At 51.1% G+C, this 27,558-nt stretch overlaps 1 protein-coding gene across 5 annotated transcripts in view; it reads left to right on the top strand.

Moving 5' to 3' along the window:
* The first annotated feature begins 1,501 nt into the window (after window positions 1-1,501).
* Window positions 1,502-27,558, top strand: part of HEMK1 (HemK methyltransferase family member 1) — a 62,914-nt gene continuing 36,857 nt past the window's right edge. For 2 of the 5 annotated variants that reach the window (XM_045025066.1, XM_045025065.1), the window contains exons 1-4: window positions 1,842-1,861; window positions 3,733-4,229; window positions 4,770-4,861; window positions 5,927-6,020. In XM_045025066.1, coding sequence (XP_044881001.1) covers window positions 3,978-4,229; window positions 4,770-4,861; window positions 5,927-6,020 — 438 coding nt within the window. In that variant the 5' untranslated portion in view covers window positions 1,842-1,861; window positions 3,733-3,977. Of the gene's footprint in view, window positions 1,862-3,732; window positions 4,230-4,769; window positions 4,862-5,926; window positions 6,021-27,558 lie in introns of those variants that run through there. The other 3 variants (XM_045025067.1, XM_045025069.1, XM_045025068.1) reach the window with 3 other exon arrangements.

The following is a 27,558-nucleotide window of genomic DNA, read 5'->3' on the forward strand; positions in this document are numbered from 1 at the left end:
CAGGGGTGATGGAACAATTTTTACAGTGGGTGTGTTGAAATCAGAAACCATGTATTTTGTTATTACTCCTTCAAGCGAGGGGGTGCTATCCCTAGTTCCAGCACCCCTGTGTCTTGCATCTTTCATCTGAGGATCTTAAAGCAAGACACACACACACATAACTTTAACTGGTGCCTCGTATCCAATCTTGTAGTTTCAGCCTCAGTCTGTGGGAAGGAATTTGGAAGATAGCGGCAGTGGAAATCGAGCTCCTTTACATTGGGGTCAGTTAGGAGCGGCTTTATGACGTTTCACCAGCATGAAATCAATCTGCTCTAAGTGGAAGCAGCATCAGCATCAGATGCATGCATGTTGCTCACCTGTCTATTTAGAAAACATCACTGGACATTGGCAATACCAGGAGAGAGGAGCTGGAGTGCCTTTGAGAAGCGACAGGAAAGTAACTAAAATACTTATCGGATAGGTTGTCCCTCAGTAAATACAATCCATCCTAAATTCTCAATTACTGAGGGACAATCTACACTCAATGCTATATTTGCTTTCCACAAGCTACTCTTGGTATAACCTTTTATGAGTGATGTACCTGAATATCTGGATGTTAATATCTAAACTGTTTTGTTAAATTTATTAACCTTAATTTGGGATATTGCAGATTGGGTACTATATATATATTAGAAGGGTAGCCGTGTTAGTCTGGATCTGTAAAGCAGCAAAGAGTCCTGTGGCACCTTATAGACTAACAGACGTATTGGAGCATGAGCTTTCGTGGGTGGAGCTTTCATGAATACCACCCACGAAAGCTCATGCTCCAATACGTCTGTTAGTCTATAAGGTGCCACAGGACTCTTTGCTGCTTTTATATATATATTATGACTTTTAAACAAAACTTTGTACTTTTGGACAATTCAAGCATTACACTCAGATGTATAGTCACTCTTTCCTTAACCTGTGTATTTGATCATTTTAACATTAGCTTTAATAAAAAAAATAAATCTTTTATTGGACTAACTTCTGTTGTGAGAGACAGAAACTTTCCAGGTTCCACAGAGAAGAGACCCTTGTGTTAGTGGCTGAAACCAGTCCCCTGAATTATGTTTATTGTTTGCATTGTGGCTGCCACTAGAGATTTCATGGACGGCTGAGGATTGGAATTGTGCACACGTGTAACCGCCAAAGGACAGTCCCTGCCCCCAAAGGTCTCCAGTCTAAGTAGAACAGATCCCATTAGATCCCATGTCTGGATCATGAGGCACGGGGTCCAGTCTTCAAAGGTGGCTGCCTGAGTCTTCCAAGGAGGGGCACTGTTAATTGCATTATGGGGTTTAATGAAACTGAGGAATATCTGTTCTGAACTCCTGAAAATACCCCAGCCGGGACGTGGCAGTCACCATAGTGCAAGCGGCACTGTTCGAGGACGCTCCCTTGTCACCCACCTCTGCACTGGGACCTATTTTCCAGCGCACAAGGGCGGGGCCGCCGGGGTTGGTGGAGAAGTGGCCCCCTCCCCTGGCTCCCCCCCCGCTGCGGGGCGGGATTGTTCGAGCTGCTACTGCCGCCGCCGCTGCTTTACCGTGAGCTCGACCTTTTCTCCCTCCTAGCAGCCGCTCTGCCTGGAGCCCTGCTGGCTGGGGAACAGTGCAGCGAAGGGAACCGTGCACGGAGGCCGCGGTTGCACCCTGGGCTGCGCTGCCTGCAGCCCCAGCAGGAAGTGCCCTGAGTGCTAGTCGAGAGAACGGGCCGCTGCCGCGCGCGCTGCAGGCTGCGGCTTTTCCCGGGGAGTCCCTGACTCAGAGCCGCTGGGCGGGCTCGGGTCCCGCACAGGGGAAAAGGCAGCGGGGACTGCCAGGAGTCTGGGTCGCTGGTACGTTGTAAATAACCTGGTGGCTTTGCTGTCCCAGCACCTAGGCTCCGGAACAGGCGGGAAACCGCAAAGAACTCCCCTCCCCCCTCTGGCTGGTTGTTCGTTTGTTTTGCGTTTCCCTCAGCACAGCGGGATAAAATCCATGGAGTCCGCCTGGTTCTCTCTGCTTGTAGTCAGTCCGCCCCCCCCCCCCTCCCGCCGGTCTGTTGCCGCGGTGGGGATGCAAATACTGCACCGGGGGGATGTGACAGTGTGTGTCGTTAAAAGCCACTGTTCCCACTAGTCTAGTTTAAAAACAAACCAGGGCGCGAACATTTCCCTTAGTGAAGTTAGTAAAACTTCCGGGCGCGGGCAGAGGTGGGTTGAATCTGTCCATTTAATTCTCACCTGATTGGTTCTCTCCTGTGTTATTCCTCATAGGAAAACATTTGTCGTTCTATTTCAGGCCATATTGCAGCTGGGAAAGGTTATTTTGCTTTTCACAATGACCCTCTGTGCACGGGGGACAGGCATCTATAGGGTTGTTAAGCAGCACCCCTGTCAGCCTTCCAAAAAGAAAATGTGGGGGTAAGGAGAAGCCATAGCAGCTGCAGAGAGCAAGGACTGAGAAGGGAGAGCATCCCCTTGCAGAGAACAAGGGGGGAAAGTTTTGGCCTGTGTCCTCCATTAAATCACAGCTCCAAAGTGTGGTGCTGAACAACTGTTTTATAGAGTTCTGGCTCCCTTTCTCTTTTTCCTCCTTTTTCCTTCTGGTCTTCCTGTTTTTTTCTCTTCATTCGATGCATGGATGCAGCTGTTCTTCTCTCCCCAAGATGTCCAGGACTTCCCTCTGGCAGATTTTCCTGTCCTGACTGGCCTTTCTGCACATTAGTGTGTTTCTCCCTCCCCCCTCCCCCATTCCTACCCTTCATGAGCCAATCTACCTTCCATCCCTTCTCCCTCAACTGTCTGTCCTCACTCCTTTCCCATGCCCAACCTCTTCACATGGAGACCGGAGCCCAACTCCTGCTCACTCTCCAATGCAGCTCATGAGAGTGTTTTGGAGGGTGACTGGCAGTGAATTTGCGAGGCTCTCACTCTTTCACTCCAAGTGTCATGAGCTCACATTAAGATGGAGAATTTGGGACAGATTGGAAATAGAGCAAGGGTGGCAGGATACAGAGATGGTGCATTGGGGAGAATAGAACCGAGGCAGGCACGCTGTCCAATGCAGCCACCTCATGTGCATTGTGGGACAAAAGGTCCAAGACCAAGAAGTGATGGCTGTTTAACCATAGCTGTGTACTGGCTTCTCCCCAACCAAAGCCGGGACCTGGAGTCTGTTTATCCACAGTACAAGCAACAGTATACCATGGTCCCCACAGACCACCAGCAACACACCTCAACCCTGCAGCGACTACCTACAGGGGAGTCTGGACTCTGCATCTATTCGCTGCCTCTTCTGTAATGCCAGCAAGAGGGTGGGGAGCACTTTGAGCCAGGGATGGTGGCAGTGGTTTGGTGTGTGGATGTTTGTTCACAGGGCAGGGGGCTGAGACTATGGACTCATTTCACACGGGAGTCACCTTTTAGACTGTAACTCTCAGTTGCTACTGTCCAAGACGAAACGGAGCTGGTGACTAAGAGGCGAAAAGCCCCGTTTCCCGCTCCCCATTCCCAGTGTCCTGCCCCTACTAGTTCCCTGCTGTTTAATCTCAGTCCTTTAACCATAGATGCATTTTGTGATAGCATGAATGATTGTTTGTATTTTCCTGTGCACCATGAGAGCCTTTCTGGCTGGGAGTGGGGAAAGCACCCTTCACTCTGGTGGGTGGATTCCCTTTGACTCACTAGCCCATAAGCCACAAGTGCTCTCTCTCTCTCTCTCTCAGCAGAGGAATGGTGCCCTGAGCTGGTGTTGTGAGGAGATGCCCGCAGGATGCCTTTCACAACGCCCATGGGCATGAGAAGACTCCTGCAGCAGCAGAGTGTCTGGTGGGCATTTAGCAGCCGTGATGTGGTGAGGAGACCATGCCGCTGGCCTGCTGAGGCTTGAGATTGACTAGGTCTGGTGAAGGTGGCCTGGGAAGGAAGGACACACGTGGCAGCTTGGAAACCATAAGTGGCCTCTGATGAGATGAGGCTCCTCACCAGCCCATTGCGCCGGATGCTGTTGGGCCTCCAGAATCTCTGTGAAGGAGAGGGAGGGAGTCCTCCCAAATGCTGTGTCCTAAACCCCCACCGCCTGCTTCAGAGGCAGAATTTCAGTGCTAAAGTGACAGCCACTGAGCTGGTCAGCTACTGGCAAGGTGTGTTTGAGGCAAATGGGATCCCTGAAGCACAGGAATCCAGCAAGTATATCGTTTCCTACATCCTGGGAGCAAAGACAGTTAAGTAGTGCAGAAGGGATTATGATTGTGTGGTCACAGCACTCCTGATTTGTCAATAAACTTGGAGATCTTGACTAGATTGTTTAATCTCTCTGTGCCTCTGTTTCCCTAGCTATGAAATGGGGAGGTTGACACTTTCCTGTCTCATACGGGGATGGGGGTGAGGCTAAATTCATTACCTTTTTTACAGTATTTTGCCCTCCTCTAATGATTTCTATACAGGGATCTGCCAGGGTTAGCACTGGTTGTAGCATGGGAAACAGGCACCCAGATTGTGCTTGGACCTGTGGCTGTGTGGCCTTGAATTTGGCCCACTCTCCTGAACCCCAGAACTTAGCAGGTAAATGCAGGGGAACTGTTTGAATCAGTCACTTCTAAGTTTCTATGTAGATTCTGCTAACGATTTGGGATCTCAAAGAGTCTGGGGTGTTATTTATTGGTGAATGTTCCAATACCTTTTAAAGGTGCTGTTCAGGGACAGGAGAAAGAGGTGAGCAAGCTGCACAGTTGGGCAGGTATTAAAGTGATTTCCTCTTCAGTTTCACAGCTTGGGTGCTGGCAGCCTCTCCACCCCACTCACATTGGAGCAGCGGCAGCAGATCCAGCAGCTGAGTATGAAGCGGCTACAAAGGTAGGAGCGTCTCCTTTTAAAATCATCCAGCATCTCCTCCTCCTAGTGGGAAAGGAAGTAGCATGGAGGAAACAAACAGAGCGAGGGGGGTTGTGTTCACACTCAAGTGCTAGAGCAGATGCTAGCACCTTTTTGTTGTTGAATGACCAGGGAGCGGCGGTAATAGGAGTTTGCCATTGGAACAAGGAGGATGCATGGGGTGGAACTTACAAAAGAGGCCAGGCCCAGCTGGATGTTGGCTCCGAGTCCATTAGAGAAACTATCAGTAGTGCCTTGTGCCACCACTCCCCTGTCAGTTTCCGCTGGCTATGGTCCTCTTCTCAGCTCCCTGACCTCAACTCTTGTGCAGTGTTGCTGTGCAGTGTTAAATAGTTGTCACATTCCACCCCAGAGATGGCAGATCCAGCCTCTGGGGAATTTTTCTGATGTTGGGGTCTCCATGGCTGTTGTAGAGTTGGCAAAACCCAGTATTCCCTTCCCTCCCTCCCCACAGGATCTCTCAGTACAGGGGTGAATTGGGCCTGGTGTCTGCAAGTCACCTGGAACTGGAGATGGTGGGGCAGTCTGTGAGGAGAGGAAATCCTTAGGGACTTGGATCATTGAGAAAACTGAGACCTCCAGGAAGGCATCTGGAGTGAGCCCAGAGGAGATATGGAAAAAAACTTAACCCTTTGGATACTGCAGACATACATCCTCCAAATTATCCATGTGACTGGTGGTTATGGAACATGCTTGTGTCTTGCAGTGAGGGTTAGCTCTGCGATGCATGACAGGGGAGTATGTAGGGGATTCTAGAAGAGGCACTGTGTGTCAGCAGTGGATGCTGGGCTTCATGTATTATCTCCTCACTGCCCACGTGCTCATGGATCATCTTGTTAGACCCCTTCAGTTCCACATCCAAGGATCTTTAGCAGCGCCAGGCATTGCCCTTCATCCCCTGAAGCAAAGGTGCTGGCAGTGACAATGCCCATGGCTTGGAGGTTGATAAGAAGATGGTTGAAGGCTTGTCTGTAACAGGGGAGCCTAGTCCTAATGTGATGCATAACCCACCCCCTCCTGTTGCAGGATGCCTGTGCAGTACGTCCTTGGTGAGTGGGATTTCCGGGAACTGACCCTCAAGATGAGACCCCCAGTCTTCATTCCTCGGCCCGAGACAGAGGTAAGACCTTGGAAAGGAGGCATTTAAACTGCTCTTCCATGCACTGCATTGCTACAGATGTGCCCTGTACTGCATGAGAGTCTGTCTATAGGTGATGAGATGCCCAGACCGACCACCTCACACTTCCTTTGGGGTGGGGCGGGAGAGGAGGCAGAAAGGAGATTTCTTCTTCGAGTGCTTGCTCATATCGATTCCAATTAGGTGTGTGCACGCCGCGTGCACGTTCGTCGGAAGATTTTTACCCTAGCAACACTCGGTGGGTCGGCTGGGTCGCCCCCTGTAGTGGCGCCGCTATAGCACCGAATATATACCCCTGCCGACCCAACGGCCCTTCAGTTCCTTCTTACCGCCCATGTCGGTCGTTGGAACAGTGGAGCGCGGCTTAGCTGACCTCCACTTCCCTAGCTACTTGTAGTTCTCTCGTTAATTCTTGTGTATATAGTTCAGATTTATATAGTTGTAGTTAACTTTATTCATTTGTAGTATAGTTCAGAGGGGTTCGGGGATTATCCCCTTCCCCGCACCCGGTGCTGGGGCCTATGCCCGGTTCACCGGGTTTCAAACCGTGCTTGGCCTGCCACAAGCCGATGCCGACAAGAGATCCCCACGACTCCTGTCTTAAGTGCCTCGGGGAATCTCACCTAACAGATAAGTGCCGCATTTGTAAGGCCTTTAAGCCGAGAACAAAAAGGAGCGGGACTTTTGTCTCAAGCAGCTCCTGATGGAGGCAGCTCTTACTCCTCCGCCCTCGGCACCGAGCGCTGGACAGTCTTCAAGAAGCGCTCCCTCGGCACCGGATCGCGCCGGTACCGCCAAGGCCTCTCGGCACCGGCCGTCGCCAGCACCAACGTCCGCTTGGCACCAATCCCTCTCCCCGAGGGCGAAGAGGCACAAGACTCCTGCTGCGTCCGAGCCGCCTGCTCCGCAGCCCGAGCGCTATACTAAGTCGGACCGCCCGGCACCGATACCTGCCATGGCACCGACAATATCGGCACCGTCGATTTCGGCCACGCAAGAGCCATTGAGTCCGGTGCCTGAAAGCTCCCCGGTGAGAGCCGTGGTTGAGCTCACTATTCCCTCCACGCCAGAGACATTTTCCACGGCGAGGGAGTTGATTGCAATGACAGAGTCTGCGCTGCCTCAACCCCCGGCACCGCCGGTGCGGGTTATACAGTCGATCGGCAAGCCTGCCTTGATCAGACCACCCTCCGTCGGCACCGCAGAGCGGCACCGTTCACGATCGCGGTCCCGCAGACGTTCTCGGTCCCGTCGCCGATCCAGATCCCGACGCTGCTCGCAGTCCCGACACCGTTCTCCATTTCGGTACCGGTCGTACTCGCGGCACTGGTCAGCGTCCCGTTCGCCGGCCCGGTACACTCGGCACCGATCCAGCTACCGGCACTGCTCCAGGCACCGTGACTCCCGTAGCCACTCCCGACGTCGAGCCTCGAGATCTCGGTCGACCTCCCAGCACCGCTCCGGTCGCAGGTCCCGTTCTCGCTCCCGGTACCGGTGTGCCTCCCGGTACCGATCCCCGGTGCTGCGTTGAGCGACGTCAGCTAGAGAGGGAGACTCTGCCCAGGGCTTTTCAGCTCCTCCGTGGCCATCCAGACATGCATCAGTGTCGTCCCACTCGGGCAGTTCATACGCGCAGGACCGTGATTCGGATGTGCCCACCAGAGTCTTCCAGGAGCCCCAGGCCCAGGACCCTGGCCCCCATCAGTGGCCATTCTGGACACCTTGGGCGTACCACCAAGCCCAAGGGGTACCTGTGATCCCATCTCGCTCTGTTCCATCAGAGCACTGGGTGCCAGAGGCGACAGTTAGCCGTCCCCCTCCGACCGGTACGGAGGAAGCCCCGGTTCAGCCACCGGACTCCTAGATCCCACCGGAACAGGAGGTCGTCCAGGAGCACGAGCCCACACAGGACCCGCTTGTCCCCAGCCTTTCTTCTTCCTCTTCCCCAGATGAGGCGGTGGCAGGAACATCCTCCTCGGGCCCTCCTCCAATCGACTTGGGGGCCCATCAGCACCTCCTGAGACGGGTGGCACTCAATATGAACCTCCAAGTGGAGGAAGTCTCGGAGATAGAGGATCCGATCGTAGACATTCTGTCGGCTGACACCCCCATTAGAGTGGCCCTACCATTCATTCGGACAATCCAGGCCAATGCGGATACCATCTGGCAGTCTCCAGCCACTATCCCACCCGCGGGCAGGGGAGTCAAACGCAAGTACATGGTACCCTCCAGGGGGTACTAGTACCTATATGTACAGCCTCCCCCCTGCTCCCTTGTCATTCAGTCCGTCAATGAGAGGGAACACCATGGCCAGCAGGCACCAGCCCCTAAATCGAAGGAGGCGAGGCGAATGGCCTTACTGGGCCGTAAGGTGTACTCGGCAGGGGCCCTGCAACTCCGCATAGCAAACCAGCAAAGCCCTGCTTAGCCGCTACAATTGCAACACCTGGGCGGCGGTGGGCAAATTTACGGAGTTGATTCCTCAGGACTCCTGTCAAGAGTTTGCTGCCCTCCTGGAAGAAGGGAAGAAAGTGGCGAGAACTTCCCTGCAGGCCTCACTGGATGCAGCTGACTCCGCTGCCAGGACTCTGGCCTCGGGTGTTGCCATGAGGCGCATTTCATGGCTCCAGGTGTCGGGCCTTCCCCTGGAGCTGCAGCATACTATACAGGACTTGCCCTTCGATGGCAAAGGCCTGTTCTCCGAAAAAACTGACCCTAGGCTGCAAAACCTAAAGGACAGCAGGGTCACTATGCGCTCTCTCGGTGTACACACGCCGGTGACTCAGCGCCGACCTTTCCATCCCCAGCCTCACCGCCCTTACCCTGTGCCTAGACAAAGACAGGACTTTGCCAGCAGGCGTGGCCGAGGCGGTCGTAGGCGCCAGTCAGGACCCCAAGGGGGCCAAAATCAGGGTCCCTCTAAACCACCAATGGGGCCAAAGCCTAACTTTTGAAGGCACGCCCGAGGACGGTGTACCAGTTATTACCCAGGATCCGTTCCCTCCCTTTTACAACTGCCTCTCCTTTTTCCTCCCTGCGTGGTCCCATCTAACCTCAGATCGTTGGGTCCTACGCACGGTGGAACTTGGGTACCGCCTCCAGTTTATTTTGTCCCCCACCTCCCACCCTCCATCCTCGTCCCTCTTTAAGGACCCCTCTCACGAGCAATTCCTCTTGCAAGAGGTGCGGACGCCCCTCACCATCGGAGCTATAGAGGAGGTACGAAAGGGGGAAGGGGTTCTACTCCCACTATTTCCTAATCCCCAAGGCGAAGGGAGGTCTCAGTCCTATCCTAGACCTGCGGGAACTCAACAAGTTCATGATAAAGCTGAAGTTCCGCATGGTATCCATGGGGACCGTCATCCCATCCTTGGATCCCGGAGACTGGTATGCCGCCCTCGATATGAAGGGCGCGTATTTTCACGTCGCCATTTATCCTCCACACAGAAGGTACCTCCGGTTTGTGGCCAACCGTCCTCATTTCCAGTTTACGGTCCTTTCGTTTGGCCTCTCTACAGCCCCAAGAGTATTCAAAGTGCATGGCTGTAGTCGCCGCTTCCCTCCGCCGCTGTCGGATACACGTTTTTTCCGTATCTAGACGATTGGTTCATTCGGGGGACCTCCGAGGCCCAAGTTACTCGTCATGTGGGCATCATCAAGAACCTATTCCTGCGTCTAGGTCTGATGATCAATATGGAGAAATCCACTCTGGTTCCCACACAGAGAATAGAATTCATTGGGGCCATCCTGGACTCCAATCTCGCCACAGCCTGCTTACCTCAGCCTCGGTTTCAGGCGATGGTAACAATTTTATACAAGATCTACGGAACTTCCCGACAACTTCGGCTCGCACTTGTCTTGGTCTCCTGGGTCACATGGCTGCCTGCACGTTCGTGACCAAACATGCCAGACTTCGCCTCCGTCCCCTCCAATCGTGGCTCACCTTGGTGTACCACCCGGGCAGAGACAGCATCCCCCCGAGCATCCTAGGCTCACTCAACTGGTGATCGACGCCCTCCCTGGTGTGTGCAGGAATGCCGTTCCATCCGCCCCAGCCCTCGGTGTCCCTGACAACGGACGCGTCATCTCTCGGCTGGGGTGCTCACCTCGGTCAGCTTCGCACCCAAGGCCTTTGGTCAGCTCAAGAGCTGGCCTTGCACATCAATGTCCGAGAGCTGAGAGCAGTCCGCCTTGCGTGCCAGGCGTTTCAGCAGCACCTACAAGGCCGTTGTGTCTCAGTGTTCACAGACAACACAACAGCCATGTTTTACATAAACAAGCAGGGAGGAGCACGGTCCTCCCCTCTTTGTCAGGAAGCCATCCACTTCTGGGACTTCTGCATAGCCCAGTCGATAGACCTGGTAGCCTCCTTTCTCCCGGGGGTTCGGAACACCCTGGCGGATCACCTCAGCAGATCCTTCCTGTCTCATGAGTGGTCGATTCGTCCGGACGTTATCCATTCTGTTTTCCGGAGGTGGGGCTTTCCCCACATAGACCTCTTCGCTTCTCGCAAGAACAGGAAATGCCAGACGTTCTGCTCATTCCAAGGCCTCTCCCCGGGCTCGATCTCGGACGCATTTCTGATGCTGTGGACGAGCCAACTGCTGTACGCCTTTCCACCGTTCCCGCTGGTTCACAGGGTCCTGCTAAAACTCCGCAGGGACAGAGCGCACCTGATCATGATCGCTCCAGCGTGGCCCAGGCAGCACTGGTACACCATGTTGCTCAACCTGTCGATAGCCAACCCGATTCCCCTGCCTCTTCACCCAGACCTTATAACGCAGGATCACGGCAGACTTCACCACCCAGACCTGCAATCCCTGCATCTCACAGCATGGCTGCTGCATGGTTAAACTGATCCGAGTTACGTTGCTCTGCCTCGGTTCAACAGGTACTTCTGGGTAGTAGGAAACCTTCCACTCAGTTAACATATCTGGCCAAGTGGAAGCGTTTCTCCTGCTGGTGCGAAACGCACAATGTTACTCCCACCGAGGTCCCGATCCATTCCATCTTGGACTACCTCTGGTCTCTCAAACAGCAGGGCCTGGCGGTATCATCATTGAGGGTGCACTTGGCAGCCATTTCTACCTTCCACCCAGGGGAGAGTGCTGCTCCGTATTCTCGCACCCTATGGTTTCTAGGTTCCTCAAGGGCTTGGAGCGCTTATACCCCCAAGTTCACCGCCCCGCCCCAACCTGGGACCTCAACCTGGTTCTAACCAGACTTAAGACTGCCCCATTCGAGCCGTTGGCAACCTGCTTGCTGCTATACCTGTCCTGGAAGACGGCTTTCCTCGTAGCCATTACATCGGCCAGACGAGTCTCCGAGCTTCGGGCTCTCACGGTGGACCCACCGTATACTGTGTTTCACAAGGGCAAGGTGCAGTTGCAGCCACATCCGGCCTTCCTCCCTAAGGTGGTTTCGGCCTTTCATATCAACCAGGATATCTTCCTTCCGGTTTCTTTCCGAAGCCACACTCATCGCAAAGGGAGCAACAGTTGCACTTCCTAGACGTCCGTAGGGCACTCGCATATTACATCGAGCGGACAAAGCCCTTTCGTAAAACACCCCAACTCTTCGTCGCAGTGGCAGACCGAATGAAGGGCCTACCTGTCTCCTCCCAGAGGATTTCATCTTGGGTGACGTTGTGCGTCCGTACCTGCTATGACTTGGCCCATGTTCCATCGAGCCACCTCACACCTTCCACCAGGGTGCACATTCCACCAGGGCTCAGGCTTCTTCTGCTGCCTTCCTGGCTCACGTATCCATCCAGGAGATCTGTCATGCAGCTACCTGGTCCTCGGTCCACTCCTTTGCCTCACATTATGCACTGGTCCAACAGTCCAGAGATGATGCAGCCTTTGGCTCAGCAGTTTTGCATTCTGCAACATCTCACTCCGACCCCACCGCCTACGTAAGGCTTAGGAATCACCTAATTGGAATCGATATGAGCAAGCACTCGAAGAAGAAAAGACGGTTACTCACCTTTGTAACTGTTGTTCTTCGAGATGTGTTGCTCATATCCATTCCAAACCCGCCCTCCTTCCCCTCTGTCGGAGTAGCCGGCAAGAAGGAACTGAAGGGCCGTTGGGTCGGCAGGGGTATATATTCGGCACTATAGCAGCGCCACTCCAGGGGGCGACCCAGCCGACCCGCCGAGTGTTGCTAGGCTAAAAATCTTCCGACGAACATGCACGCGGCGCGCACACACCTAATTGGAATGGATATGAGCAACACATCTCGAAGAACAACAGTTACAAAGGTGAGTAACCGTCTTATCTGAGACTGTTGTAGGTGAACTTTGCTTCCTGGCCCATGCTCTTAGGGGAGAGACTGTGTTTCTCCCAGCCTCACACTAGGGCAGGCTTTGTAAGCAAATCTATTTCACCTTGGCCAGTCACAATGAAACCCCAAGTGGAAGTAGTTGGAGCATTTTCCTTTATTTCTGCGATGGTAATGGCTTTCTCCATAGCCTAAGGACATTGTTAATAGAGCCCACTGGCTTGCTACTTTGATACCAGAATAAGAAGCCTGCAGCTATTCAGAGCTTATGTTAACAAAATCAGCCTGTGATTGAAGGTAGCAATCACTCATTTGAAATTTCAGGATATTGGTAGTGGGATACCTGGAGCCTATTTGTGTCTTTGCTGCTTCAGATTGAGTCTGGGTTGGTAGAGGATGGAAGCTGTTCCCTTTGGGTAGCTTCTGCCGGACAAGCACTGAAGAAACTGGACTCAGATCATTGACTCATTTCCTAGGCCACCAAACAGGTCATTTCTGGCATGGACTGTATTTGAACCAGTGTCCTAGACATGGTGGGGTCATACCGATCCCTTGAGTCACACTGTGTTCCTCATCCACCTGGACTGGTGACACAGTAAGGAAATTGGATGGCTAAGAGGATTGGCCATGGAGCTTTTCATCTCTAGCTCTCTGGCTCAAATCTGCTCCCAACTGTTAGTAACTAAGTGCTTTTACCAATTGACTACAGCTTGGTGGCCATTATGAACTAAATTGGTGGGTCACTGCTCAGTTCCTCCTAGGTAGGTGCCCACGTCGCAAAAGTGACCGATACAATTAGCATCCTTGCTGGTAGTCTCAGAGATGCCAAAGGAAGGATGAGTCACGGAGACTGAAATACATAACCCATATAGGGCGGATCTGCTAGCTCACGGGTGAGCTGTATTGGGGATGGGGAGTGGGGGGTGAGGAAGACTGTGTGTGGAAAGCACCTAGATGCACTGTACCTGATCTGTAGATAAAGAGAGGACCTCCAGTCCCCAGGGTTGTCCATCCTGCTTCTTTCATTAACCAAAAATAAAATATTTGAGAAAAAAACATTTCTATTATTTGGTCAGGCAAGAGTATAGGGGTCCGATCCAGCTCTTCCTGAAGTCAGTGGCAAAGCTCCCATTGATTTTAATGGAAGGATGAGCAGGCCCTAGGTGAAAAATCCCATGAATGTTCAGCGCTGGAGTCCCAGTCAGGACTGTGATATCAGCACAACCTCATTAGTTTCCTACTAATAGAGCCCTGGAAATCGGTGGATATCTGCATCTGTGGACCATGTTTGCAGATTGTGGATTGGATGCAGATACAAATTTTTTATCCATGCAGAGTTCTACCTACTAGGCAAAATTGCACCAAGATTACTTTCTCAAAATGTAGTGCTCGCATCGAAGAGTGGAGACTCCCCGAGTTGTGTCTAATGCCTTGTTTGGAGCAGGTGCCCTGAATGATGATTGTTTTCTTAGTTAGAGAGCTTCCCCTCAACAGCTACATCCAAAATCAACAGCCAAAAAGTAGAGTTTCTAGCAGCTGTGTTGCATAGGTAGTCCTGTTCCTGTCAACTTCAGAGAGCATTTCCGGTCTCTGACCCTCTTCTAATTCATGGCTGCAATGTTGGCACAAATGCCAGAGGGAGCTTGTATGTTCTGAAAGTCAATACATCTGCTGATGAGGCTTCCTTCGCTGCTATGCTCTAATTCTTTCCATGCAACACCAGCCCCACCAGCAGAGCCGAATTGCTCTACTGTTTTCGCCGCCCCAAGCAGCGCGCCGAATTGCGAAGGGCGGCACGCGCGTTTCCACAGCGGCGGCAATTCAGCGGCAGCTTCTGTCTTCAGCCAGAAGACAGAAGCTGCGCCGCCGCGGACAGCTGAACATAGAAGCTGCCGCCGAATTGCCGCCGCCGCGGAAACGCGCATTCCGCCCTAACGGCACACGGACTGCCCCCACCATCCACAGCGGCAATTAGGCGCACTGGTTGGGGCCAAAAACGCACGGACTGCTGCCCCTTGAAGATTGCCGCCCCAAGCACCTGCTTGGAATGCTGGTGCCTAGAGCCGGCCCTGCCCGCCAGTCCTTAAACAAAGGCCTATTGCATACAGAGCAGGCCATGATTAACAATGCAAGAGAGCATTGGTGGTTGTGCCCATTTGGTAAATGCATCTCCACTGGCCCAAATTACAATGCAGTGTGCTGGAACATGCTGCATTTAAAGGTGTTCAGCGCAGGCAGGAACCCTGTCTACAAGGGAAATTTTTACCAGTTAGACCACTATAACCCACTGTGTGGAGACTCCTATTCCAGTATAAGAGTGGCTTTTTTGTTTGGTATAGCTTGAATCCCTTCACAAGTGACATAAATTAAACCTAAAGAAGGTCACTGTAAACTGGAATAAGACTGCCCACATAGGAGTTGATCCTGGTATAACTACAGTGGTTCACACCTTAGGTTATAACAAAAAATCTTTCCCATGCAGACAAGGCCATAGACATCCCAGCCACAGTGCCTTTTTAACCAACAGAATGCAGCCACATTTCTTCATTCCACCCAAGTGGATCCCAGCTGAAATCGCCTCAGGGTCACCCCTCTTCTGCACATGGGCGCTGAACCCTTTGTTGGCGCACTCCTAGAAATTCAAAAGGCTTTAAATTTCCCCTTTGTTGAGGTTCCTGGGAATGTTTCTTATGTCAGCAAATTCCTTTGTATAGAAACATGGCATGTCTTGCCACCCACTAATTTAGATCTAATTTGCCAAGCCTAACTGGAAGGAGGAAGCAATCAGGCAGGCACTTGTGAGAGGCCAGAGGCTGGCAGGCAGATGGTCTGTGCTGCTGCTGAGTTTGGGAGGACAGAGGAGTTGTCCTATGTATCATTTCATCTGGAAATATAAGAGGAAATAACAAAGGATCTGATGAGTGAGGGTGATAGGGAGGAGTAGTGGGCGGGTGCTGATGAGTGGGGGTTAGAGGGGAACCTACCCTGTGGCAGAGTAAGTATCTGTCTTACTCAGAAAGCAGAGCAGCAGCAGCATATCCCCCAGGCTGCTGCTGCTTCTCTTGTAGCTGTTGCTGTTTCTTGGCTTTCTGTTGTCTCATCATCATTTCTGTAACATCATATGCTGGTCAGCAGTGGCATGGTGAGAGATGGTGAGGTATGCTGAGTTTCACTCTTGCTGCTGTATAAGTCTGTGTATTGCTCAGGTCTGAGTCTGTTGATTGTACATTAAATAATGGGAGCACCTGCTGCTGGCTCTGATGAAGCTGCTGTATTTTGAGGCAGTCACTTCTGGTATCTGATGCAGAGACGGCTGAAGATCTGTGTGTTCTTTCTGCCTGGCCTTAATCCCATCCTACCCTGTCACCATTCCCAGCCGTGCCCTCTAGTTTAATGTCAAGCTGACAAAAACATTGGGAACTCAGTTGTTTGTTGTCTTGAGAAGGTGTGTGGGCAAGACCATTTACATCACAATCACACCAAACACGTGGCCCAGTTATCAGGTTGTGACACTATGTGGGAGCACTCATGGGCCAGCTTTGGGGGAGTTTAGTTGGATAGGAAGTGGGTGGGGACAGGTCCAGATATTGAGCACCGTCCAGCTGGATGATGCTTTGTGCATGTACTCTTTCCAACACCACATACTGTGTATAATCTGTTGCACAAACTGAGTAGGTGTCCAGCTCCTTTCAATCTGCTGCTTCAAACATTGAGCTCTGTGTGGTGTGTTTCAGGGGTGGGTGTTGCTTTGCATATGTTGCCAATGTAACTTTTCAGGAATTCCATTTTACTTTAAAAATACAACAGGAAAATCTCTAATTTATTTTTTGAGCAAATAATGTAGTCAGTACATTTGAGCTATCTTCCTGCTTGTGATTTGTCTGGAAGCAGTTTGCAATGTTTTCATAGCGATTGGTGGTTAGAAATCATTCACCAGATAATGTTTGAATAATTCTTGGTCTGTAGATCATCCACAGGCAGCTCACTGCCAGTAATTGTTATCCCATATTTGAACTGGTTCATTCTGATTGCACGCAAGTCATCTGACATGTTTCTGTTCCCTGACTGGCTGAGTGTAACTCTTACTATTGAGACTCTGATGCAGATGTATTTACAAGTACAAAATGTGCTTCCTGTTGCTATTTGGTGAAACTTTGCTGCTTCCACAAATGTTCCTGCCTGTAAACGTGGGCACAAGCTAGGAGAAGGAGCTGTCTTTATTACACGTTTGTACCACACCTAGTACAATGGGGTCCTGGTTCTTGATTGGGGCCCCAAGGTGCTACATTAATACAAAAAAGAATAAGGAAACAGACACGTAAGGAGTGTGAAACTAGCAAAATCATATTTGATTGTATGAGCGAATATATAAATGAAAAATAAACTCCTTTTTCTGGTTTTCTTTTCCACCTGTGTGGAATTCATTGCTTTCTAGTCTATTCAAGTTCTTACACTGTACCCATCTCCATGGTGTGTAAACTCTCAACCCACAATTTTTTGCATTCATTTCAACTCCTACAGTTTCACACCCTTTCTTGTATTTTACATTAGCATTTGGATTTCTTTGAAACCCATCAGGGTGAAGCTGAAATTTCATGTGAATCAGAGTTCTTTTAATCTAATCATTGACTTTGGGTCCACGAGTGCTCGTTCAGTTCAGATCCTTGCCAGATTTCTTTAAGAAACCGATACTAAACAGTCTCAGAAAATTTCTGCCTATTCAAGGGCTGCATAAGATTTCTGAGTATCAAAGTGAAAGACTCAAGACACCAAAAACCATTTGCAAGCTAGGTGGTTGGCTTTATTTCTGTATTTACACCACAGATTTACCTGTATTAGCAGTTTGAATGGGTGGAGATTTTCTTGCCAAAGGTTGGCTCTTCTCTACTTTTCATGTATTGTTATGTATCTTATTTTTTGGATTGAAGTGGTGCCTAGTAGTCTCCATCATGGACCAGGACCCATTGTTGTAGGTGCTGTAGAAACACAAAAATACAGTCCCTACCCCAAAGAACTTACAGACTAGATAGAGTATAATTCCACAATGGGGCCTTGGTCTTTTGGGGAAACATCTTCCACAAATTCCCAGGCTAGATTGTGTGCTGTTCTTCTGCCGAGTGTACAGGTGTTTTAGCCTCTTATGGAATAGAGAAAAACAAAATCATGTGAGGGATGTCTCAAGCCAGAGGCAAACCAGATATTATCTTACATGTGTAACCACAGGCTAAATTAAGCCTCATCATAATTTCACATATAGGAGTTTTTAATCTGGTCCTATTGTTTACCTCCTAGATTATTTTTGTAACATATATCTCACCCCTAGAGGGCACTCCAGGCTCAGATTCACTCCCCGCTACCTAGGTTCCTTTGACTTCCAGGAATTATTTTCCTGTTGCTGATAATTAACAGGGTTTCCGGTGTCTGTTTTCCTCCCGGAGTGAGGCTGTATTTTTAGGCAAAGGAAGGCTCGCTTTTAAAAGTAAACACTGTCTCCCTCCAAATCCCTCTCCCCTAGAGATGGCTTTAATGCCAGAGAGGGACAGTCGGGTCCATTCAGAACCTTCTGAAATGCCTTCCTGTGGACTTGCTGAATGGAGAGCCACAGGAAGGGACAGCTTTCAGTTATCCTTAGGAGGCTCTACTATTTTCGCCGCACCAAGCAGCGCGCCGAATTGCAAAGGGCGGCACGCGCGTTTCCACGGCGGCGGCAATTCAGCAGCAGCTTCTGTCTTCAGCCAGAAGACAGAAGCTGGTTAACTAGCACTACCGCTGACCCTCCCCTTAGACCTTGTCAGGGCTTACTGCCCCACTTGAGCCTTAGGGGATTCATGGGGGCAATCTTTGACAGCGCCACAGCCCTGTGGCTCACTGAGATTTCAGCACCATTTCAGAGCTGTAGGAGGCTTTTTAATCCCAGACAAGCATGTCTTAGATTGGTTTTGGGGGCTAGATCTTAGAAATAAATCACTGACCTGTAAAGAGGAAAGGATGGAGTCAGGACTAAGGGCGTGGCTACACTTCCAAGTTACAGTGCGTTAAAGGAGCCCCGGGCGCACTAGCTCACTCCCCATCAACACTGGCAAGGCATGTAGAGCGCTCTGACTACACCTTGGCAAGTAGAATAATGTTTGATGCGCTCCAGCATCAGTGTGAACGAGGTGTTGCATTACTGTGCTCTCGTCAGCCTCTGGAAATGTCCCATAATCCCTTAAGTCAACTGGCCACTCTTGTCATTGTTTTGGATATGCCCTTTGAAAGCTCCGTCTGTGGAATGCTGTGTGAGAGAGAGAGAGGTGGGGGAATGGGGGAGTCTGCTACTATCTGAATTTACAAGACAGCATGCTGATATGCTCTCAGCCCCTCCCAATCTACTCCCCCCCACACATACACAAAACATACTTCCTATCACACTCGACCCCCCCCACACACACATTTGAAATGCACGTTGCAGCCACTTGCATGCTGGGATAGCTACCACAATGCACTGCTCTCTGTGGCTGTTGCAAGAGCTGCTAATGTGGCCACCCCAGTGTGCTTGAAGCTGTCAGTGCTGACAGACTGCAGCACTTCCCCTACTGTGCTCTATGAAGGCCGGTTTAACTCAAAGCGCTCTACATCTGCAAGTGTAGCTACCCCCTAAGAGGCACATTCAGCATGAGAGATGTGTGTGTATGAAAAATTGTAAACCCCATCTTCTGTGGTGCACATTTCCGATACTCTACGTGCAAAGACAGAAAAAGGGATGGCCGGCTGGCTAGCATTGTTATGGGGCAGAGTTAAGGTTTTTTTTGAGAACGTGCATCCTTAGTTGTGCGTTTCTGACTCTTTTTTTTTTGTTCTGGCAAGAGCAGGGGTATTGTGTTTTATTTATAACTCTGATGTTCTTGAATGGGAGTATGCACTAAAACCACTGCTGTCTGCTTGCCCCCTTCAGCTAGCAGTGTGATTCCTAGATTGCAGAGATATACTCATATTAGCTCAAAAGAGTAGTGTAGCCACAGTAACCTGGGGAATAGTATCATGATCCAGTTGCCCTGATTACGTACCCACAGGGTCCAGGTGGGTTTGTACTCATTGTAACTAGCCTGTGCCGCTGCTCATGTTACTGTGACTACAGCCATTGAGCTAGTGAACTGCTGTGTGGCCCATGGCAAATCACTTCCCACCTCTGTGCCTCTGACTTTCCTGTGTGTGAGGTGGAGATGCCAATGCTTTCCCGCCTTTTGAATGGGCTTTGGGATCCTTTGATAAAAGGAGCTATGCCAGGGCAGCTGGGGAGTACCAAAAGAGACTTGGAAATGTCAATTTTTAATTAAAAATCCCCAACCTTTCTTTGCAAACACTATTCGCTCCCCTTGGTGCTGGGCAGAGAGGAGACAACTTTCCTTTAAGGGCACACATGGACCTGGACATGCTTGGAATGATTTGACTTAACGTATGCTCTGATTATCACCTCTCCACCATACTAGTTGTTCCTTGTATCTCTCAGCTCTCATACCACACATGGGCTCTTACTTTCCTGCCTTCTAAGCCTCTGCTCCTTTGGAATCCTGTTCTGTTTGAGACTGGGATCTCAGGTCCATGTTCTTCAGGTCTTTAGCTGAGAAGCAGTGTGGTTTAGCAGTTAAAGCACAGGGTGGGAAGTCAGGACTAGAGCTGGGTGAAACTACTGCAGAAAAGTAATTGGGGAGAGTCATTTGAATAAAGTCTGCAGATTAACTTCTACAGAATCCACGACCCATTTCCTTTGTCTCTCACCAACATTAGCCTAAATGGGGTTTTAGGAACACAGGAATTGCCAGACAGGATTGGATCAGTGGTTCATGTCGTGTGGGATCCTGTCTTTGACAATGGCCAGTACTTGCAGCTTCAGAGGAAGCCAGCATTTTGCGAATGTTCAGGGGCAGCTATGAGGGGATGAAGATTAATGCTGGAGGCATCCATGTAGCTGCCTCCTGGTCTGTTTGGGATCAAAGGCCCCCCTCAGTGGCCTTGTGTTGGGCTGCTGCCCCGAAAGCACTAGTATGGCTGCCTCAGCACTTCATTGGCATGGGGTTGTCTAGGGTCCGTGTGGGAGTCTTGAGGGTATGTGAGGTGTGTCCCTTTCCCCACGCTGCCAGCCAGTGGGTGAACTGGGATTGCTGTGAGCTGTGCTGCCATCTGAACATGGAGCTGGCCTGGAGGCCTAGTGTTTAATAGGGGCAGAGGGGAATTTTCCATGGCTTCCATATGCTCACGTTTCCTGCTTGGCCTCCATGTGCCCTGCTGCAGATCGATTGGGAGCCAGTGGACAAACAGACAGGAAGGGGGCGATCAGATTAGGCTCTGCAGAGAGTCCTGGATTCTTGGAAGTGCGGTTTCTAGGGAAAAAAAAAACAACCACATGTAAAAACATTCCCAGGAAGTGACAGTGTGTGTCTCTGGGTGTTTGGACAGGGGTGTACACCCAGCCTTCTGTATCCCTCACTGTCTCCCCCCTGCTTCCCAACTCTAACCTGAGAGATTTACAGACACTCAAACTTCATCTTCCCTGCTGCTTCAGGACACTTGAGCCAGGAATGGCATGACACAAAGGGATGCTCCCAGAGAGTGTTGAAAAGCGTGAGAGCCTGAAGAAAGCATTTGGGGTGCTAAGAGGGTTAACAAGCTGTCTCCCTGCCCTTGCAGCTGTTAATTTTGTATTTTGTGTTATGTGAAAGAAAAACATGGGGTTACTCTCCGGTTTTTCTGACAGTACTGATTATTATTAATATTTATTATCTGTGCTATCATAGCGTATAGGAGCCCCAGTCATAGACCAGGAACTGATTGTGCTAGACCGTGATGCTGTACAAACACAGAACATTGGGAAAGGTAGTCCCTGTTCCAATGAGCTTCCAACCTCTAATACTCTATAATCCCACTGCTGGGCCCATACACAGCTCTGCCACTGCACCTCAGCCCTGGCCTACAGCCCACCCTGTGGTACCTGTCCTGCCCTCCAGTATGCACAGTATTGAACTGCAGCATCCTTGTCCTACGTCTATTGAGCACAGAGGCTGCTAGCAGCACCAAACTGCAGGGTTTCTGTGGTACCGTTATACAGCCACTGGAGGATGACTGGATATCAGCAGGCTCTTTTCTCTTGTACCCATAAGAGATTGCATGAGCCCCCCCACCAAAGCCTAAGATGAATCGCTCTCTATACCTCTGCAGACAGCTTTCACACGGCAGTCTCCTAATGCAAATGGGAGGTAGGATGACATCAGTAAAGCAGTGCTGGTCCAAAGTTCACACTGTGTTCCATCCTGGGAGGCAGAGAAGTGCTTGGGGTGAAGAGGTTAATTACACAGGAGCTTTTCGCATTTAACTAGTTTCTTGACGAAGATGTTTTTCAAATAATTTGTTCTTGTAATGAGCCTGGACTCAGTGAATAGTTTGTGATGAATAACTTATTCCATGAAATTCACTTTTTTTTATTTAATTCACAAATTTCCTGTGAACGGCTTGCAAAATTCTATTAATCTGTCAAATAATTTTCCTGAACAGTCATGGCCCTCGAAACATTCACTAACAGTTCATTGTGATCTTCCATACATGTGATCATTTTGATTGGAAACACACATCACACCCTGTGGTTTCTGTTCCCAGAGTGGATGACCATTAACTCTTAGGCCTGGTCTACACTAGGACTTTAATTCGAATTTAGCAGCGTTAATTCGAACTAACCGCTCAACCGTCCACACCAGGAAGCCATTTAATTCGAACTAGAGGGCTCTTTAGTTCGAATTCGGTACTCCACCCCGACAGGTGGAGTAACGCTAAATTCGACATGGCTAGCTCGAATTAGGCTAGGTGTGGATGCAAATCGAACTTAGTAGCTCCGGGAGCTATCCCACACTGCACCACTCTGTTGACGCTCTGGACAGCAGTCGGAGCTTGGATTCTCTGACCAGCCACACAGGAAATGACCCAGGAAAATTTGAATTCATTTTCCTGTCTGGGCACTTTGAACCTGACGTCCTGGCTGGACATCGGGGCGAGCTCCGCAGCACCTGCAACGATGCAGAGCTCTCCAGCAGAGGAGTCCGGCCAATCCAAGAATAGAAAGAGGTCCCCAGCATGGACAGACCGGGAAGTCCTGGATCTGATCGGTGTGTGGGGCGAGGAGTCTGTGCTGTCGGAGCTGCGCTACAGCAAGCGGAATGCAAAGACCTTCGAGAAGGTCTCCAAAGCAATGATAGAGAAAGGATACAGCCGGGATGCAATGCAGTGCCGCGTGAAAATCAAGGACCTGAGACAAGGCTACCAAAAAGTCAGAGCGGCAAACGGACGCTCCAGAGCCCTGGCCCAGACATGCCGCTTCTACGAGGCACTGCATGCCATTCTAGGTGGGTCTGCCACCACTGCCCCACCAGTGACCGTGGACTCAGTGGATGGCATAGTGAACCTGGACAGTTCCTCCTCGATGTTCGCCGATGGGGAAGATGAGGAAGGGTCTGTGGAGGACGGCGCAGGCGACAGCGCTTACAATACCGCTTTCCCCGACAGCCAGGATCTCTTCATCACCCTCACAGAGATCCCCTACCAACCCTCCCCGGCCGTTAACCCGGACTCAGAATCAGGGGAAGGATCAGGCGGTAAGTGCTCTAAACATGTAAACATTTATTTTTTATAAAACAGGTATAAAAAAATAGAAATACTATATATAAAATTTTCAATGAAAAACTATATGAAAAGTAGGTCCACACATATAGGGATTGAACAATAATCCTCCAGGGACAATTCAAGAAAGGTCTCATTTAGGTCCTCGAAAAGCCTCCGCAGGAGGTTCCTGGGGAGAGGTGCCTTGTTGGGTGCTCCGTGGAAGCACACTCTTCCGCGCCAGGACATCCTTATGTAGATGGGAATCATCGCCTCCACAAGCATGGCTGCATATGGTCCTGGTCTCTGCAGGGCTTCCCTTAGCATCCGCTCTTTGTGACTCCGAGGGACCCGCATCAGGGTGATCTCGTTCATGAAATGCTGCATCTAATTAGGGCAATTAGTGTATTGTTACTGTTGTGAATGGTTGACTTTTACTTTGCATAACAATGACCCTCGCTTAACAGCCACGTGTTGTAGGCCACATAGGAAAAGCATACATTGATCTTTCCCGTGCACTGGCAGGAGTGGCTGGAAAAGGGTCAGAGTATATGATTTCCAGATTGCCTTTAGTGGGAGGGCACAGCTATCCATTAACTGATAAGCAGAATGTACTGTAAGGCTTACCAGGACTGTCTGCTAGACGGATTCAGCTGTCTCTCCCCACTTGTCCGCTCTCCTGTGCAATGCCGCAGCCAATGAGAGCGTATTCCGAAATCTCGAACTTGTCCTGAGATCTCGTGAGACTTGTTGCCCTGTATGGTCTTGTTCAGAGAAACTGACTAGACTGTGTTCACTGTTCGCAAACATGTATCTGTTCAAGGAAATCAGTTACTTTTCCCATCACACAGCTGCGGCTCTTTCCCGGACTGCCCCGGCATCCCCCTCGCAGAGGCTGGCGCAGATTAGGCGGCGAAAGAAAAAGACTAGGGACGAGATGTTCGCGGAACTGATGGCCTGCTCCAGAGCCGAGGCGGCAGAGCAGAGACAGTGGAGGGAGACCCTATGTCAACAGCATCGCACACACATCGAACGGGAGGACAGGTGGCGGCAGGAAGACCAGCAGGCGACTCAAACGCTGCTTGGGCTAATGAGGGAGCAAACGGACACGCTCCGGCGCCTTGTTGATGTTCTGCAGGACCGCAGGCAGGAGGACAGAGCCCCCCTGCAGTGTATCTGCAACCGCCCTCCCCCGCCAAGAAGTCCTGCCCCCCCCCTCACCCAAAAGTACAAGACGGAGGGGCGGTAGGGGCCGTGAGAACTGTCACTGCACCACTGCATAGCGCTAATGTACCACACACCTCTCACGCTATAAATTTGTAGAAGTGCTTCCCTTACAGGCTCACCCAGTCCCAAATCCAAGTTTCATCCCCCCACTGTGTATTAGATTATTAAAAGCTGTTTGCTGTTATTCACTGTTTCGGTCACGTCTTTCGTGTCAGAGGATTTTTTTGTGTATGCGGGGGGGGGAGGGGATTTATAATTGCACGGTATAGCCTACATTACCAGGGTACAGACTTGGGGCCATGATCAACTGCAGGGCACACACACACTGCAGTCAGTAGGCACCAGGGTCACTCTGTGTGGTGTATGCTGCCCCGGGTCATTCTGTGATGTGTATGCTTGTCCAGGGTCCTAGCGCCTGCCATCCCCTTAATGTTAAGGCACGCTGCCCTTACCATGCACTTCCACCGTAGCAACGAGCCTCTCCGCTGCCCTGAGCCCCAACAAGAGCCCTCATCCATGGACAGATACTCACCCTTCCCCCACACCCCTCACCCCTTCCTACGCCCAAACCCGCAGCCCAATGCCGTCATCCAAACCCCTATCCAAAGAAGGCACCACTCGCCCCTTCCTGCAAACCCACCCCTTCCTGCAATCCCTCCCCTTCATGCACAACCACTTGCAACCGTCCCCCACCCCAGAGACCTATGTAGGAGCAGGAGGATGTCATTCCTCTATGGAACAAGCGGTCTGTACATCAGTGCACACCGTGCCCAGCACAGTATGCGTCCATGTTTCAACACCTGAACAGAAATGCAAAGTAAAACAAAGATTTATTAATAATGAGTGTAACAATTAATTTGCTTTAAAACGTGCTTTGGGAGTGGGGGAAACTTTGAGAACGGGGTATGTAACCGCAGATCGAAATCGACACATACAGACACAGGCCCAGGGTCAGTTTCTCTTGAAAGCAAGTGGAGAGTCATAGGTTACCCTGCTCTCCGAGGAAACTTGCTTTCAAAGCCTCCCGGATACACAGCGCTTCCCGCTGGGATATTCTCTCGGCACGGGTGTCTGGCTGAGCGTAAACTGCAGCCAGGCGATTTGCCTCAACCTCCCATCCGGACAAAAAGGTCTCGCCCTTGCTCTCACAGAGATTGTGTAGCACACAGCAAGCAGCAATAACTACGGGGATATTCTTTTCGCTGATGTCCGAGCGAGTCAGTAAGCTCCGCCATCTCCCCTTGAGACGTCCGAAAGCACACTCCACCACCATTCTGCACTTGCTCAGCCGGTAGTTGAAGAGTTCCTTCTCTCTGTCCAAGGCGCCTGTATAGGGCTTCATGAGCCAGGGCATTAGCGGGTAGGCTGGGTCCCCGAGGATCACTGTAGGCATCTGCACATCCCCAACCGTTATTTTGTGGTCTGGGAAGAAAGTACCTGCCTGGAGGCGTTTAAACAGACCAGAGTTCCTGAACACACGCGCGTCATGAACCTTGCCCGCCCACCCAACGAAGATGTTGGTAAAACGTCCCCTATGGTCTACCAGTGCTTGCAGCACCATTGAAAAGTAGCCCTTTCGGTTAATGTACTCGCTGGCCTGGTGGGCTGGTGCCAGGATAGGGATGTGAGTTCCATCTATAGCCCCACCGCAGTTTGGGAATCCCATCGCGGCAAAGCCATCTATGATGTCCTGGACGTTTCCGAGAGTCACTACCTTTGAGAGAAGTTGCTCAACGATTGCGTGGGCTACTTCAATCACAGCAACCCCCATGGTAGATTTGCCCACGCCAAAGTGGTTCGCTACTGACCGGTAGCTGTCTGGCGTTGCAAGTTTCCAGAGGGCTATGGCCACTCGCTTCTGCACACTCAGGGCTGCTCGCATCCGGGTGTCCTGGCGCTTCAGGGCAGGGGACAGCAAGTCACAGAGTTCAAGGAAAGTGCCCTTACGCATCCTGAAGTTTCGCAGCCACTGTGATTCATCCCAGACCTGCAGCACTATGCGGTCCCACCAGTCCGTGCTTGTTTCCCGGGCCCAGAATCGCCGTTCCACACCATGAACTTGACCCATTGCCACCATGATCTCCACTGCGCGGCGTACCCTGCTTTGTGAGAGGTCTGCGCCACTCTGTGACTTCCTGTCCTCACCACGCTGCCGGAGCCTCCTCGCCCGATTTCTCAGCAGCTGACTGTGGAAGAGGTGGACGATAAGGTGCGAGGAGTTGACAACGGCCATAAGTGCAGCGATGATCGCAGCGGGCTCCATGCTCGCAGTGCTGTGGCGTACGCGCTGTAACTGACAAGAGAAGGGCGCGAACAGATTTCCCGCCGGAGCTTTCAGGGAGGGAGGGCGTGATTGACGGTTCAATGACAACAGTTACCCAAAAGCACCCTCGACACATCTTTCCCCCAGGAGGCATTGGGAGCTCTACCCAGCATTCCAATGGGCAGCGGGGACTGCGGGAACTGTGGGATAGCTTCCCACAGTGCACCGCTTCCAAAATCGACGCCAGCCCCGTTACTGTGGACTCAGAAATTCGAATTAGTGTATTTACTGTGGATACACAAATTCGACTTCATAAGGTCGAATCCACAAATTCGACTTAAGTAGATTCGAAATAGTCTTGTAGTGTAGACAAGGCCTTAGGGCTTGACTCAGTGTGGGTGCTACAGTGACACAGCTACAGCTGTTTAGCACCATAGTTTAGGTGCTTCCTACAGCAACAGAAGGTTTTTTCCCACCAGTGTAAGTGTGACGAAGTGGGACTGTTCTTAATGTTTCCTCTGAATACTGTAGAGGTGCCTCACTTCCCCCTATGCATTTCTTAAGTCTCTAGGTGGTGGGATAAAGGCCAGTGTGCGTAAATGGCCGATACTGTCTCCTGGCAACTAATGGCTGGGGCCCTTCCCCCTTGCAAGGGGATAGCTAAAGGTGTTGGAGAACAAAGAGATCAGGTGACCTCCTGGCCCAGGAAAGAGACAAAGGCCAGAGAGGAGGGGCTGAAGAGTTTCAGTTTGGAGCTGGCTGGGGAGGAGGAGTGAAGTGCAGATGTGGGTGTCTGGCTCACTGCCCCCCAAAATGGACCTTGCTGAGGGGTCTGTTCTCTGTATCTACAAGCTCTGTTTTAGACCGTGTTCCTATCATCTAATAAACCTCTGTGTAGCAGGGTGGACCCTTGCTCCTGCCCTGAAGGGGTTAAAAACAGCCCTGGGAAGGGGCTTTAGGCTGGGCTGATTGGGGAAGTGGCTGCAGCTGGGGCCACACCCCAATCAGGCCACAGCTGGCCCCTATAAAAGGCCAGGGAAGCCAGAAACAGACAGTCTCCCTTTGCCTGTAGAGGGAGAAGGGCCTGGCTGCAGGGAGCTACAGACAAAGTACCTGAGGGGAGCA

This window comes from Mauremys mutica, chromosome 7, assembly GCF_020497125.1.
Source record: "Mauremys mutica isolate MM-2020 ecotype Southern chromosome 7, ASM2049712v1, whole genome shotgun sequence".
Lineage (NCBI taxonomy): Eukaryota > Metazoa > Chordata > Testudines > Geoemydidae > Mauremys > Mauremys mutica.